This window comes from Triturus cristatus, chromosome 5_1 (genome assembly GCF_964204655.1).
Source record: "Triturus cristatus chromosome 5_1, aTriCri1.1, whole genome shotgun sequence".
Lineage (NCBI taxonomy): Eukaryota > Metazoa > Chordata > Amphibia > Caudata > Salamandridae > Triturus > Triturus cristatus.
Window position 1 is genome coordinate 1,001,227,897 of NC_140587.1, and position 13,493 is coordinate 1,001,241,389.

Genomic DNA, 13,493 nt, shown 5'->3' on the forward strand with positions numbered 1-13,493 from the left:
TTCAAGGAATCCTCTCCCTGTATTTTAAGACCACTTAAGAAACTCTAACTATATTATGTATACCCTAATCCCAGTTCATCAGAAGGGCCCATATGTAAATTATTGCACCGATGGTGAACACATCACATGCCTTATTTACCCGGGAACAAGCCCCTTGGTTGCCAAAACCTTCAAATTTCCTCCTTTCCTTTCTCAGGCTTTCCCATAGATTCGAGTGGTATTTACAATTAGAGCTCCCATCAGGTTACTCAATCAGTATCCATTTCTGAAGTACCTATTAGTGATATGTACTCCTTTCTGTTTAGTTCAATTTCTCCAACAAACTTGAAAGGCAGGGACATATGCAAGTTTAACTGCATTATATTTTGTACACCAGAAGGGGTGTTCTGGAATGTACCTAAACTTTTGAGTCTGCCCTGGCAGCATATGTGAAAATGTCACATAGAATTTTAAATCGGGCAGTGGAACTGGTTTCACTACTTTTACAATGGTCAAATGGGCTACATAAAGAAACCAAACACAAATTGTTGTTACAATGCACAGAGCTCTACATGTCAACTTAATTCTTCCAGCTATATTAAAATTTCTAAAAATACTGGATAGCAACCTACTTTTATCTTTTTCTTGGAACATACTTTTCACATCGTGTGAGCAGCCAAACATTGCTTAAACAACAATGAAATTAAATTTAATAACAAATTCCTACCCACAAACTGTCTCCTTAATGGTCGAATCATGCTGTGTTTCAATAGCGTCATCAATCTCCTCTGTCTGAGCAGCAGGTTCTTCTACCATCTCTACAGCGTCGTCTTCTTGAATACTTGCAAGCACAGCAGGCATCTCTGCAGACACAGCAGGCAATTCTGCAGCCACGGCAGGCAATTCTGCAGCCACGGCAGGCAATTCTGCAGCCACGGCAGGCAATTCCGCAGGCACGGCAGGCAATTCCGCAGGCACGGCAGGCAATTCCACAGGCACGGCAGGCAATTCCGCAGGCACGGCAGGCAATTCCGCAGGCACGGCAGGCAATTCTGCAGGCACGGCAGGCAATTCTGCAGGCACGGCAGGCAATTCTGCAGGCACGGCAGGCAATTCTGCAGGCACGGCAGACTGTGGTTTCCGTTGAAGCTATAGAAAAATGAAACACATCAGGAAAAACTTTGAAACACGTGGCAACATAGCAATATTTCCTTTACCTCTGTGCCCATTTATGGATAGTATTGCAATAAGGGATTTATTTAGTTAAGCGTTTTGTAAAGTCCTGCTTTTCATTTTCTGTCACTTTGGAGAAATCTGGTGCTGGGAAAAGTTTGCGACGGTGGAGCCATGGTAGTTACAGCCCAATTGCAATCAGGAGGAATCCCTGACAGATGTTCAACTCCAATCAGTGTTCTCCATAAATCTCAGTTCAATACCACTAGTTTGAATATTTACTTTTTCATGAAGTACTTAAATCAGAAGTGGTAAGTTCTACTCCTTGGCTTGGATTCAAGCACAGGCTCTTGGATCACGCCATGCACCTGGCAGGGTCAGTGCCATGCTGGAGGGCGGGGAGGGTTGTTTGTTACAGTAGAACAAATAGTAAAAAAAACCTTTGTGTGTGTGCTGTAGAATAAGAAAAATTGCAGTCTATGAATCCCCATGACCATAGGTTTGCCCAGGAGCAAGTATTTGTATTTGTATTTATAACGCGCAGCTATCACCCAATGGGTATCTTGGCGCTAGGACTGAGATGGAGCAAAACTTTTAAACCAACAGAATGTGCATCAGCAGAGACAGAAAGAAGGGAGAGATAGAGATATAGGAACAGAGACCAGACAGGACTAGGGAATTAAGAGGCCATATGCCCCTCCCTAGGAAAGAGCCAGGTTTTCAAATTGCGTCTGAAATCCATCAAGGAGTCTCAGAGCCGGCACAACTGCACACTTGTATGTATGCATGCATGCATGCGTCATGTGTATAGAGCAAACCTAGCCAGGGCAGAGTGCTATACCTGACCACGATATTGAGAGGGCACCTGGGGGGGGGGGAATATACTGCTTTGCTACTTTAAAATTCGCTTAGAGATCAATTAAGATATAAAACAGTTCTATTTTGCTGGGCCCCATAAAAAGGGATTAAACAAGAAAGTACATGATATGGTAAGAACAAGGAAAGACAGGAGATATGTTGCAAGAAAATAAGATGTCCATTCAATTACACATATTAAGGTTTGTGTGAATAAATATATTGATAAGGACAGTTTTAGTAGCCTACTTGGACCTTAATTACACCAAACTAAATAGGTAATTTTATTAACATCCGAATAATTAAAGTTGAGCATAGCTCTGCATGCAGAAGTCAAACAAGAGACTGCAACAAATGGATGAAACTTCAGAGTTTCTTCAAAATTACCAACATCAGGTTACATGCAGTCCTATGTAGAAGGCATTGCTAATAAACTGCAATATTGTGCTAAGTGGCATGTAAAAATAAAAAGTACACATATTTACACACATTGCGGTTATGATATATTATAAACATTTGTATAGCATACAATCTACCACTGGTATGGCATTACATCCTGACTGTAATGCCCTTTCGCCACATATGGACAACATCCCTCATCTGCTTGGTCTCCCATTCTGCTGGTAATCCTCCCCTCCATTTCTCTTAGTCTGTGGATCTGTTCTGCCAGAAACAGACAACCAGCAAGAAGGATCTCCTGGGGAGGAAACTTTCGTCTCTTCTTGCAAGTCGAGTGCACACATAAATACCAGATACATTGGGAAGGGGACACAGAGGTGGAGAAAAGCTACATCCAATCCAGCAGTGCTTGCTTGCCTTTTTACTCCATATGCCCACTCTCTATCACACCGAGACAGGCCAATCAGCCTTGTATTAGAAGTGCCTGCTCTACATTGCTACAAATGTTCTCCCTCAAACTTGAAAGTTCATACTCTGAGTTCTCTGCCCCATACTATGAAGTTTGTTGCTAGGCTCCTGGAACCAATCATCATTGTCCAACTGCACTAGGAAGGGCCGGTACCAGCAGAAATCCACCGGCACTGAAGAAGTGCACACTCTGGCATCTTAAAACCCTTGATCCAGGCTGCACTGAGATAACCAGAGTGAAGAAATTAATCTTATTTTTTTTAACCTCCTTTGACTCGAATCCATTCATGCATGGTCTATGGGCAATTCATTTCAAACTAGAAATGAAACTGTGCTCTCTGAAAGAGACCTCACCCAGCTTCTGCACCCCTTTGAACCTAGGATAGAGCACACTAGTATCCTCAAACCTTGAACCACTAGGCAAAAACTTGCTCCAAAGAAACACAAGCATTTGCAATGCAATAGGTCTCGCATTATTAAAGTTTGAGCTATTGGCAATAATAATGCAACACCAATAGCTCAGTAATGCGAGACCTATTGCATTGCAAGTGTGGGGGGTATGAAAGGAGGGTAGGAGTACGCTCTGTGTCTAGGGTATGCTAGGTGGGTTGGGATACACTGCGTGTGTGGGGGTATGAGTGTAGGTTTGGAGTGCACTCTGTGTGAGTGGTATGCAAGGAGGGTTGGAGTACACTGCGTGTGTGGGAGTGTGCAAGGATGTTTTGGTATAAAGTGCGTGTGTAGGGGTATGATGAGATGGGTTCTGTGCATAAGGGGATATGCGAGAAGGTTTGGGGTACGGTGGGGGTGTATGCGAGGATGTTTGGGGTACACTGTACTTGTGTTAGGGTAGTGGTGGAAACGAGAACATTTGAGGTAAATCTGCGGGCTGAAGGTAAGGGTAGTGAGACCACATGCAGGTGGGTTGAGGTTCTGTATGCTGAAGTGAAGCGATGGTGGGAGCAGAGGGTGGGTGAAGAGCGGGTGCAATCACCCATGAATCCACGTCACGCAAGGAGGCCCCGGTCTTCCTAAACCATAGTCATTCTCCAAGTGGGACTAGAAGACAAGTTGTAAGACTACCCTGCATTTGTTTACTCGTGGTGCTGTGTCTCCTAAGGCTTTAAAAGCTCTGAGATGCAGTTCGCACAGGATGTCTATTTCTAAAATCCTGCCATTCTGTTGCTTTACTCTGCACACCGGCATCTGTTTTATTTAAGTTCGCAAGGTGCAGTTTCTTTACACTGTGCTCCGAGTGTCTGTTTTCTTTTTTAAATTCATGCCATGACGCTCTGATGTTGAAAGTCCACAACGTCTTTTCTCTGTGTTTGGTGTCCCAGTACACAAAGACCCTGAGTACCAGTTTGGTTACAATGGTTGCTGGGTAGTTTTGTTTTGAAAGACGTGATATGCCGTCTCTCGACGACGTTGTTAATATCCTGGTTCGCAAAGACCCTGACAGGTATTTTGTTAGCAGTTCACTGTGTAGTCTGTGTCTGTTTTGAAGCTCCTGAGATGGGGTGTTTTATAGCAGTGCGCTTGGTGTCTGTATTGACAGTCCCCGATATGCCGTTACTCTAGAGTTAATGTATTGTTAAATGCGCCTAAGGGCATGAACAGCGCCGCACTGCCTTTCGGCGGGTTTTGTGCGGTGAAATGGCCCTTAAGGAGCATTAAAGCCTTGTATAGCGCTACAGTCCAGGATGGGCATTGAGTACAGGCTGAGGGGACGAATTGGTGGTGTGTGTGAGCTCAGCGTTCCTCGGTGGTTGCACTGCCGTGTGCGGATTTAGTGCAGTCAGTGCAGGCTGGGAAGCAGCACTGTGAAGTACACAGGTTGTGCAGTTGCAAAGCCTTTGTGCAGAACGGAATTGTAGCTGCGAAGGGGGAGTTGCGTCGTACCTCAGCACAGACGGGTTGCTGGCACAGTGCTCTTTTCAAGGTGAATATATTCCCTTCGTTCAGTCAAAACAAACGAGGATGCATATAAATTCCTCTTATTTTTAAAACTAGCAACGAGGGACGGGGAAAGGCACGAGCATAACAAAAACAAGACGGAAGAGCTGGTGTGTCAAGGCAGACACTGAACTATTCGGCAGAAACGGGTATTTTAATTTCCGTGCAAATGATCAATGGACAGAAACTCATCTCTTCTTTCTATTTACACAGACATCAGGCAGCGCCAAGTCTCGCTTTCGTAATCTGATTCCACATGGGCTACGCTGGCAAAATGTAATTTAAAGGTGCGAGAGTCCGAGCTGCCAGAGCGCAGCCAACAAGAGGTTTACATTCTAGAAATGCTGACGTTTGAGCCCAAAGAACCCTGAGTCACGGTAGAGGTAAATCAAAATATAACATGTTTACTACGGGAACACATGGGAATGCAAAGCCATTAATCAAGCAGGATGGCTCTGTCTCCCTTCACGCCCAGGGAGGAGGGAGATGCGAGCAGAGCATCAAAGGGCTGGGTGAGAAGGGAGGGGGGAATGCAAGGGTCAAAGCGGTGAAAGTGAAAGTAATCGAGCAGAGCATCAAAGGGCTGGGTGAGAAGGGAGGGGGGAATGCAATGAGCAGAGGAGCAGCTGTGCACGTGCATGTGATGATCGTGCACTCAAGGTTTAGGCCAGCCAAAAGACTGTGGGTAGCACTTTGAAAATCCCACATATAAAATGTCTCTTCGAGCCTTTGGCTCGCGAGACCTAAAAAAAGGAAAACATTTTACTCAACTTCGGTAATGCTCGTTCGGGTGGATATTCTATTTAACTCGTGGATACTCTTATTTAACTTCATCTGGATAATATCAGCAGGCACCATACTGGATACAGAGAAATCTTCATCACTGCTTCCATACGCATATAGGTAGTACTATGTGGATCTGCAGTGATTCAGTTTCACCCAAGAAGTATCAGAGCAGAGCATCATATAAGTGCCACCCTTAAGCATTCTCCTTCACTGCCTCAGAGGCAGAGATCTTCAACCCTATTGTAGGTGACAATGAAGATTCCTAAATTAAGACCTTTTTACATCGCAAAGTACGGGGACATAGGAGTGCAGTGAGGTATCTGCAGCTAAAGTATCCACCAGAAAGAGTGTTACTGAACCAAACTTGTTCTTCTGACGGATGTTCAAGTTACCTACCTTTGGTAACGCTCTTTTTTGATGAATATGCTACGTAGCTGCAGATTTCTCACTAAGAAAATTGTCCGGAGATGGGGTAGTGCGGTCAGTCCAGGAGTACAAGATTTAGCGTAAAAGATGGATGTGCGCTGCAACCAGGAAAATCCGGTCTACGAGCAGAGGGGTTGCCTGAGGAAACCGGAGAAGGTGTGGGGATGGGGTGAACTGTGGAGGAATATTAGAGAGGAATTGAGAGATGGGAGGAAGGCCGGAGAGGGATGCTGCCCAGCTGTCCAAGACGGGCACCTTGATGACACCCTCAGGTAAATGGGAATGTAGATCACCCTACAGGGATTTGGCAGATTCACCCACTGTAGACATACTAGGATAGGTAGCGCTACGTAGGAGTACAATATATTACAACACTTATATGCAAGCATATATTCTCTGTTAAAGCAAGATGGTTGAACTGTTTATCTTTTTCACCATTCACATAATGCTAATTACGCTATTCTGTTTCATTCTATTGCTTATTGCAGCACAACTATTTTACTGAAGAATCACAATGTTTCAATAAATATTGAAATAGAAGGGTGTGTTTTTCTTGTGTATCTCTTTAGACATGCATTAGTAACCCAACGAAAAGGTTCCAGATCTGTTACCACAATTTCCTTGGGGAGTCAGGGTTGTCAAATTCTACGGTTGCACAATCCAGTTCTTACCTTGTCAGGTTAGGGGTACAGAAGGTGCACTGTGAGCTAGCAGGAGTTAAGCTAACATATCCTGAGGGTGTGTTCAGAATCACCATCTCACACAATCCTGACATTTATGTTGTCCAACAAACGCACAGTTCTACTTGGGACAGTATAAGCTGTATGACATGGCATAGCCAACGTTTTAGCTTGGGTTTTCATTTAATGGATTGCCTGGGTAGTTTTCTTTTGCGTACCCAAAGACCCATACTCACCTCCTTACCGGAGACGTCTGTGGTGTTCGAGAAAAATCCTCCTCACCCCTATGTATTGGCTGTAGGTTATTCAAGCTTGAACCTTTCAAAAGTTTACCCCATAGTGGTACCCTCTCTCAATTCAACATATTCATATGGCTACAACGAAGGAGCAATAAACTGAACAGTAAACTGCAGACATGCAGTTACTCAGATGCTCCAACAACGTGCATTGCCCCTTGCCGGAAGGGACATCACATTCATGGTGGAGGCCCACGAAACATTTAGGACAGAGGTTCTCTCATTCAGGGGTTACATTCCGAGCACCATATGCACGAATAAAACTTTACATACATACACCATAGCTGCAGTTCCCAATAACTACACAGCTTAAGAAACACTAGAAATATCACTAAATTATTAAGAACACCAACATTGGTTTGAAGGCCCCCTACCACCACACAACAGATGAAGTTAGACTAGGTCCCCTCAGCAATGAGGGAGCAACATGGTCAGTCTTAGCGGGTTAGACAATACCCAGACATAACAAATCTGAGCACACCACAATTACACATAGTATACAGGTCTAGTCAGAACATACAGATGTTTGACAGCACGTAATGTGAACAATGACAATCTAGCCTGTAAGGGCTGTTTAAGCCATAAATCCACAATTGGCTACACCTGGAATTAGTACAGTAACCATCAATGCAGTCATGGGAAAAATTCCCCATCAGACGGGAGAAAATTCAGCTCTGGATAGCACAGAAAACCTGTCCACTTTAAGCAGTGTTTTCCCATATGGAACCACAAGAATTACAGAATTTGCACTATATGCTTGCCAATGGGGAAGGCTCCCCTAGTGGGTGACTGGGCCACTTGGGGTACAGGCTTTGCTGCAGTAAATACCAGAACTCATGGTACACCCTCATTAGCTGTTTTGCCAGAGGTGCTTACACAGATCCAAAATGACAACGGTTTAGCCCCTGCACTGGATTTGGGGATGAAACTGATGGGCAATTTTGCCACAGTATCCGCCATAATGTTAAGTAATATTAAAGGGGAAGCAGCAGAATTGGCTGATGGCCAGCGACGTGCGAATTAAACTCTGGGAGACCAGGAGTGCGAATTACATAAAATTATTATAGGTAGAGATAATTTGGAAGCCGGACCTAGTAAACTACAAATTAAGAGTAATTCTGAAAAAGGACAACTAGAAGCAGACATCAGTCTTCTACTAAGAAGTAGAATAATAAGAAAACTAAAGAAAAAAACAAAGAACTGGTTGGATCTCCTCACTGAAAAATGCTATAATTTTTATAAGCATGAAAATATTAAGACGCCTAACAGATATCAGGATACTGATACACGTTCCTCTTCCTCATTTCAGGAGTCATCCGAAAAACGCTTAGAGAGGGGGGGACGGTCAGAGTACAGATCAGAGGAGTATGAGACACAAAGAACAAGTTACTTACCTTCGGTAACGATGTATCTGTAAGAAACATTAGTTAGTTAGATTCCTCACCTTAGAATATCACCAGGCGTCAGACTGGATCCGGAAGATTTTTTGTAGCAATACCCCTTGCGCGTCGCTAGGCGTCGTCTGCGGCTCCGCGTCAGTCGTTGGCGTCGTGAGCCGGAATGACGTCGGAGTACTTAGACGCCGCCCTCGCGCGCTGACGTCAGTTCTTGTACATAGCTTTCCGCGCCAGGAACACAGAGCCATGCAAGAGACCGACACTGGTGCCAAAAAAGTCTAGGGGCCTGAAAAGGATAACCTTAACCATAGATGTCAGTTCGCAGAACGGGGAGGCTGGGTGGGTCTGTGAGGAATCTAACTAACTAATGTTTCTTACAGATACATCGTTACCGAAGGTAAGTAACTTGTTCATCTGAAAGAAACACGTTAGTTAGATTCCTCACCTTAGAATAGATACCCAAGCAATACCAACCCCGGTGGTGGGTCTGCGAACCAAGATCACACCAGAAAGTCCTGGAGGACAGAACGGCCAAAGATGCCATCCCTCCGGACTTGGCTGTCTAGGCAATAATGCCTGGCAAACGTGTGTAGCGAAGCCCACGTCGCCGCCTGACAGATGTCCTGCAAAGGGACTCCCCGTCCCAAAGCAGTAGTAGCCGCTGTGGCCAGAGTAGAATGGGCTCGCAGCCCAACAGGAGGGTCCTTTTTTGCCAAGGAATAACACATTTTTATGCACAAAACGACCCACCGGGAGATAGTCCGTTTGTGCACAGCTTTTCCCTTCTTAGCACCCACGTATCCAACGAAAAGTTGGTTGTCCACCCGGAACTGTTTGGTGCGGTCCAAATAAAAGGAGAGCGTACGTTTTGGGTCCAGACGGTGGAGCCTCTCTTCCTCTTTGGAAGGATGCGGAGGCGGAAAGAAGGTGGGCAAGGTGACAGATTGCCCGAGATGAAAGGGGTTTACCACTTTCGGTAGAAAGGAAGGACGAGGCCGAAGGACAACCTTGTCCGGATGAACAGATAGAAAAGGAGGCTTGGACGATAGAGCCTGGAGCTAACTCACCCGTCTAGCCGAGGTGATGGCTACCAGGAAAGCAGTCTTAAGAGTCAGAAGACGCAGAGGACAATTGTGAAGAGGCTCAAATGGAGCGCACATCAGAAATGTGAGAACAAGATTCAAGTCCCACTGAGGCATTACAAAAGGGACAGGAGGGAACGTGTGAGTAATGCCTTTAAGAAAGCGTGAAACTACAGGGGACTTGAAAAGAGAAGCTGATCAGGAAGCCGTAAGAAGGCAGAGATGGCAGCAAGATAACCTTTCAACTTACATGAAGACTTCGAGCCAGACGAGCGATGATGACGGCTGCGGCTCTGCGACCGATCCTTGGACCTCCTCCTGGACCGGGATCGAGAGGGGCGCGGAGCCGAGTGGCAAAGCTCGAGAAGCTTACGGGACCGCTCCCGCCTAGCTTTCGAGGTCAGGGCCCTGCAGTCGGAACACGACTCCGCGTCGTGGTTGAGGCCCAAACAGTAGAGGCACAGGCGGTGGTGATCGGTCACCGACATCAGTCGGTGACAGTCATCGCAGGCCTTGAAGCCAGGCATCCTACCGGCACCAGAGTCGAGATAGTGACCAAAAAGAGTCAAAATATTTAGTCAAAAAAGACTAAAAGGGGTAGCTCTCCCGGATCGGCGCTTACTGGCGCGGAAAAAAGAAGAACCGACGTCAGCGCGCGAGGGCGGCGTCTAAGTACTCTGACGACGTCATTCCGGCACACGACGCCAACGACGGAGCCGCAGACGTCGCCTAGCGACGCGCAAGGGGTATTGCTACAAAAAATCTTCCGGATCCAGTCTGATGCCTGGGGATATTCTAAGGTGAGGAATCTAACTAACGTGTTTCTTTCAGATAGAAGTACTCGCAACGCTCTTCTGACACAGGAAGGCAAACCAAACCAATCCAAGTCTCAAATCAAAAAGAATAAGGGAGCTGGACTTAAAGTCAAACATGCCACGGATATTGAAGACACTGCTTCTAAGCAGAGAGTGGGCTCTGACCATGCTGGACAGCGCGGCAGAAGTCACAATAGTTCGAGCATCCCACAACAACCTTGATCATTCAGCATCAAGTACCTCCCATTCCAAAGCAACTTGGACACCGGATTAATCATGGCAGCTGGGGAACCTTTCAAGTGACAAGATAAGTTAGCAACTGAACCATTACAGGCCCTGTGAAGTATATCCTGGCATATGAGAAATCCACTTAAGGAATTCTCACAGTTGGTTCCGCTAAGGAACACTTCCATGTCCCCATTCCTACATCGAAATCTGTATCATAATACCCAAGATTCCTTGATGAATTCCCTACCCATCGCTTCATATCTGCCGGCCTGTTGTACTAGGCAATACTAAAACTGGAAAGTAGTGACTGGTAGTGTTATATGGCCATGGATTAACCATTCTGTGGATGGTGACTGCCACAGTAAAAGGTAATTTGTCAAGTTTTTCAATAAGCAGCATTGTATATTTTGCTCCACTTAGTGCCATTGTTATCTGCTTCTCAGTTAGATTGTATGCAGACAATAGGGATGTGCTGTTGATAAATCGCCAAGGCACATAACCAGCGCGTGTGATTGCAGTGTCCAGCTTAATAACATAATAGAGCGTAGTTGCGATTGTCTGTGTTGTAGTATGGACAAGTCTTGTTCTAGTATATCTATGGCAGAAGATACAATGTTGCCCAGTGAATAAATCCTGGATGTTAATGTAGTTATACCATTGTCCCCATTGTTGAGAGATTTTCCAGATTTCATTATAGACAGCGTAATAGAAAAGTTTCTGACGTGGCTTTCGGGGACATACCAAAAAATCCCTTAGATCCACCTCATCTGAGAGGAAGGATAAGTGCTGTTTCGCCTGGGACAGTGTTGAGGTTTTTAGCCAATCGAGGCACAACTTCCTAACACTGTATGATGTCACTACCCCTGGATGTTCTCTTTGTACATATCGTGGGTCTGGCCTATGGATACTAAACCCTTTGGTTGTCCCCCTGAATCTTGATTAACATCTGTTGGTGTCTGTGGGCTAAACTAACCATCCCTTCCAATTGGGGTCTAAGTATTGTACTGCATGATGCCATCTATTGTATCCCCTCCATGTAATATAAAATTGATGGTGTGGGAAACCGAGGTGTGTTCAAACCCTTGTTCTTGGCTATTCCAAGACAGGAAGTCCGTTACACTGTTTCATTCAGAAATATTATCTGTTGCGGAATGAGGCACGCTCTAAACAGTGCTTCTGTTCCCTGAACTTGCCATTCCTTAGAACTGCAAACTGATTTTGCGTCTATAGTGTCCGTCCATAAGCCGAAACCCTGTTCAGACAGTTGGGAAATAAAGGATGCAGAATAAATCAGTTTGGTGTTAGTCAGCATATATTTCTGTGCAGGTGTAGGTGCAACCTTATAGTAATATGAGGTCCGGTCAGAAGTGTAAAACCCTGAAAAATATGAACATTTCTGTGCAAACGTTTTCAGACTATTTTTTGGTGGTCTTGGGCAATGTTCCTATTGGTGGTATATGAAAACATTTTGTCGGATACTGGATTTGTGTAAAACGTGATGACCATAATGATGGTAACAGTACAAGCTATCAAAGTCAGATGTGTTCTCTAACATTTCATTGTTTGAAAACGCAGCAGGTTTTTCCAAATCAGACAACATATTATTTACAGTTTCAAAATCCCAATCATCAGAAAATGTACTGGAGGTAATTATATTATTTAGAGAAATTTTAAATAAACGTGGAATCGTCAAAAATTCAGTAGGGCCAAATACATCAATCAACTTTGTCCTAAACTATACCATCAGGAATTGTAACCGCTGTAATGTTCTCGGAAAGGAATATGCTACTTACCAGTATGCATCTGTTCTTGGCATGTAGAGCTGCAGAGTCACACACTGAGGATAAGTTCGCCATCTGGTGTTGGGCTCGGATGATTGCAGGTTGTCGTCGTCTTCGGAAGAAGCCTTTGGTCACGAGGTTGGTGACTCCTCCCCTGGACAACAGTGCGCATGGGCATCCACTCCATCGTCAGATTGTTTTTTCGCCATGATGGGAAAAGATGGAGTGTATAGGAATGAAAGAAAGGATGTCCATGTGCAATGTCTAAGTAAGACAGATGCTGGAACAGATACAGGTCCCGGGGAGGCGGGCGGGCGTGTGTGACTCTGCAGCTCTACATGCCAAGAACAGATGCATACTGGTAAGTAGCATATTCCGTTCGAGGCATATGAGCTGCAGATCACACACTGAGGATAGATTATACAGCAGTGCTTCCCCTTAGCGGTGGTCGCCTGTATCTGTTGCAGCAGTTTGAAATAAAGTTTTTAGGACAGCCTGGCCCACTGAGGCCTGTTGTTTGGCCTGCACGTCAACACAGTAGTGTTTAGTGAAGGTATGCGTGGTAGACCAAGTGGCTGCCTTGCAAATGTCTTCTAAGGGAATGTTACCTAAGAAGGCCATAGAAGCCCCTATTTTACGCGTGGAGTGCGCCCTAGGGGGAACTGTAAGTGTACGTTTAGCCTTTTGGTAGCATATTTGGATGCATTTAACTATCCACAGGGCTATACCGGATTTGGAGATGGGATTGCCTTTATGTGGTGGTGCGAAAGCAACAAAGAGTTGTTTTGTCTTTCGAAAAGGTTTTGTCCTGTCGATGTAATAAAGCAAGGCTCTTTTGACATCTAAGGTATGTAGGGCCCTTTCAGCTACGGAGTCTGGGTTTGGGAAAAAGACTGGTAGCTCTACTGATTGGTTAAGGTGGAAAGGGGAAATCACTTTTGGAAGAAATTTAGGGTTTGTCCTAAGAACCACTTTGTTACGGTGTAGTTGTAAGAAAGGTTCCTCTAGTGTAAGGGCTTGTATTTCACTTACTCTTCGTAGGGAAGTGATTGCGATAAGGAAAGCTACCTTCCATGTTAGGAATTGTAATTCACATTTGTGCATAGGTTCAAATGGGGGACCCATAAGTCTTGTTAGAACCACATTGAGATTCCACACTGGGGAAGGTGGCA

At 45.0% G+C, this 13,493-nt stretch overlaps 1 protein-coding gene across 1 annotated transcript in view; it reads right to left on the minus strand.

Moving 5' to 3' along the window:
* The window catches only part of NSUN2 (NOP2/Sun RNA methyltransferase 2), a 503,790-nt gene that overhangs the window by 234,641 nt on the left and 255,656 nt on the right, over positions 1 to 13,493 (minus strand). The window contains exon 13 of the mRNA XM_085606101.1: positions 707 to 1,128. Coding sequence (XP_085462227.1) covers positions 707 to 1,128 — 422 coding nt within the window. The remainder of the gene's footprint in view (positions 1 to 706; positions 1,129 to 13,493) is intronic.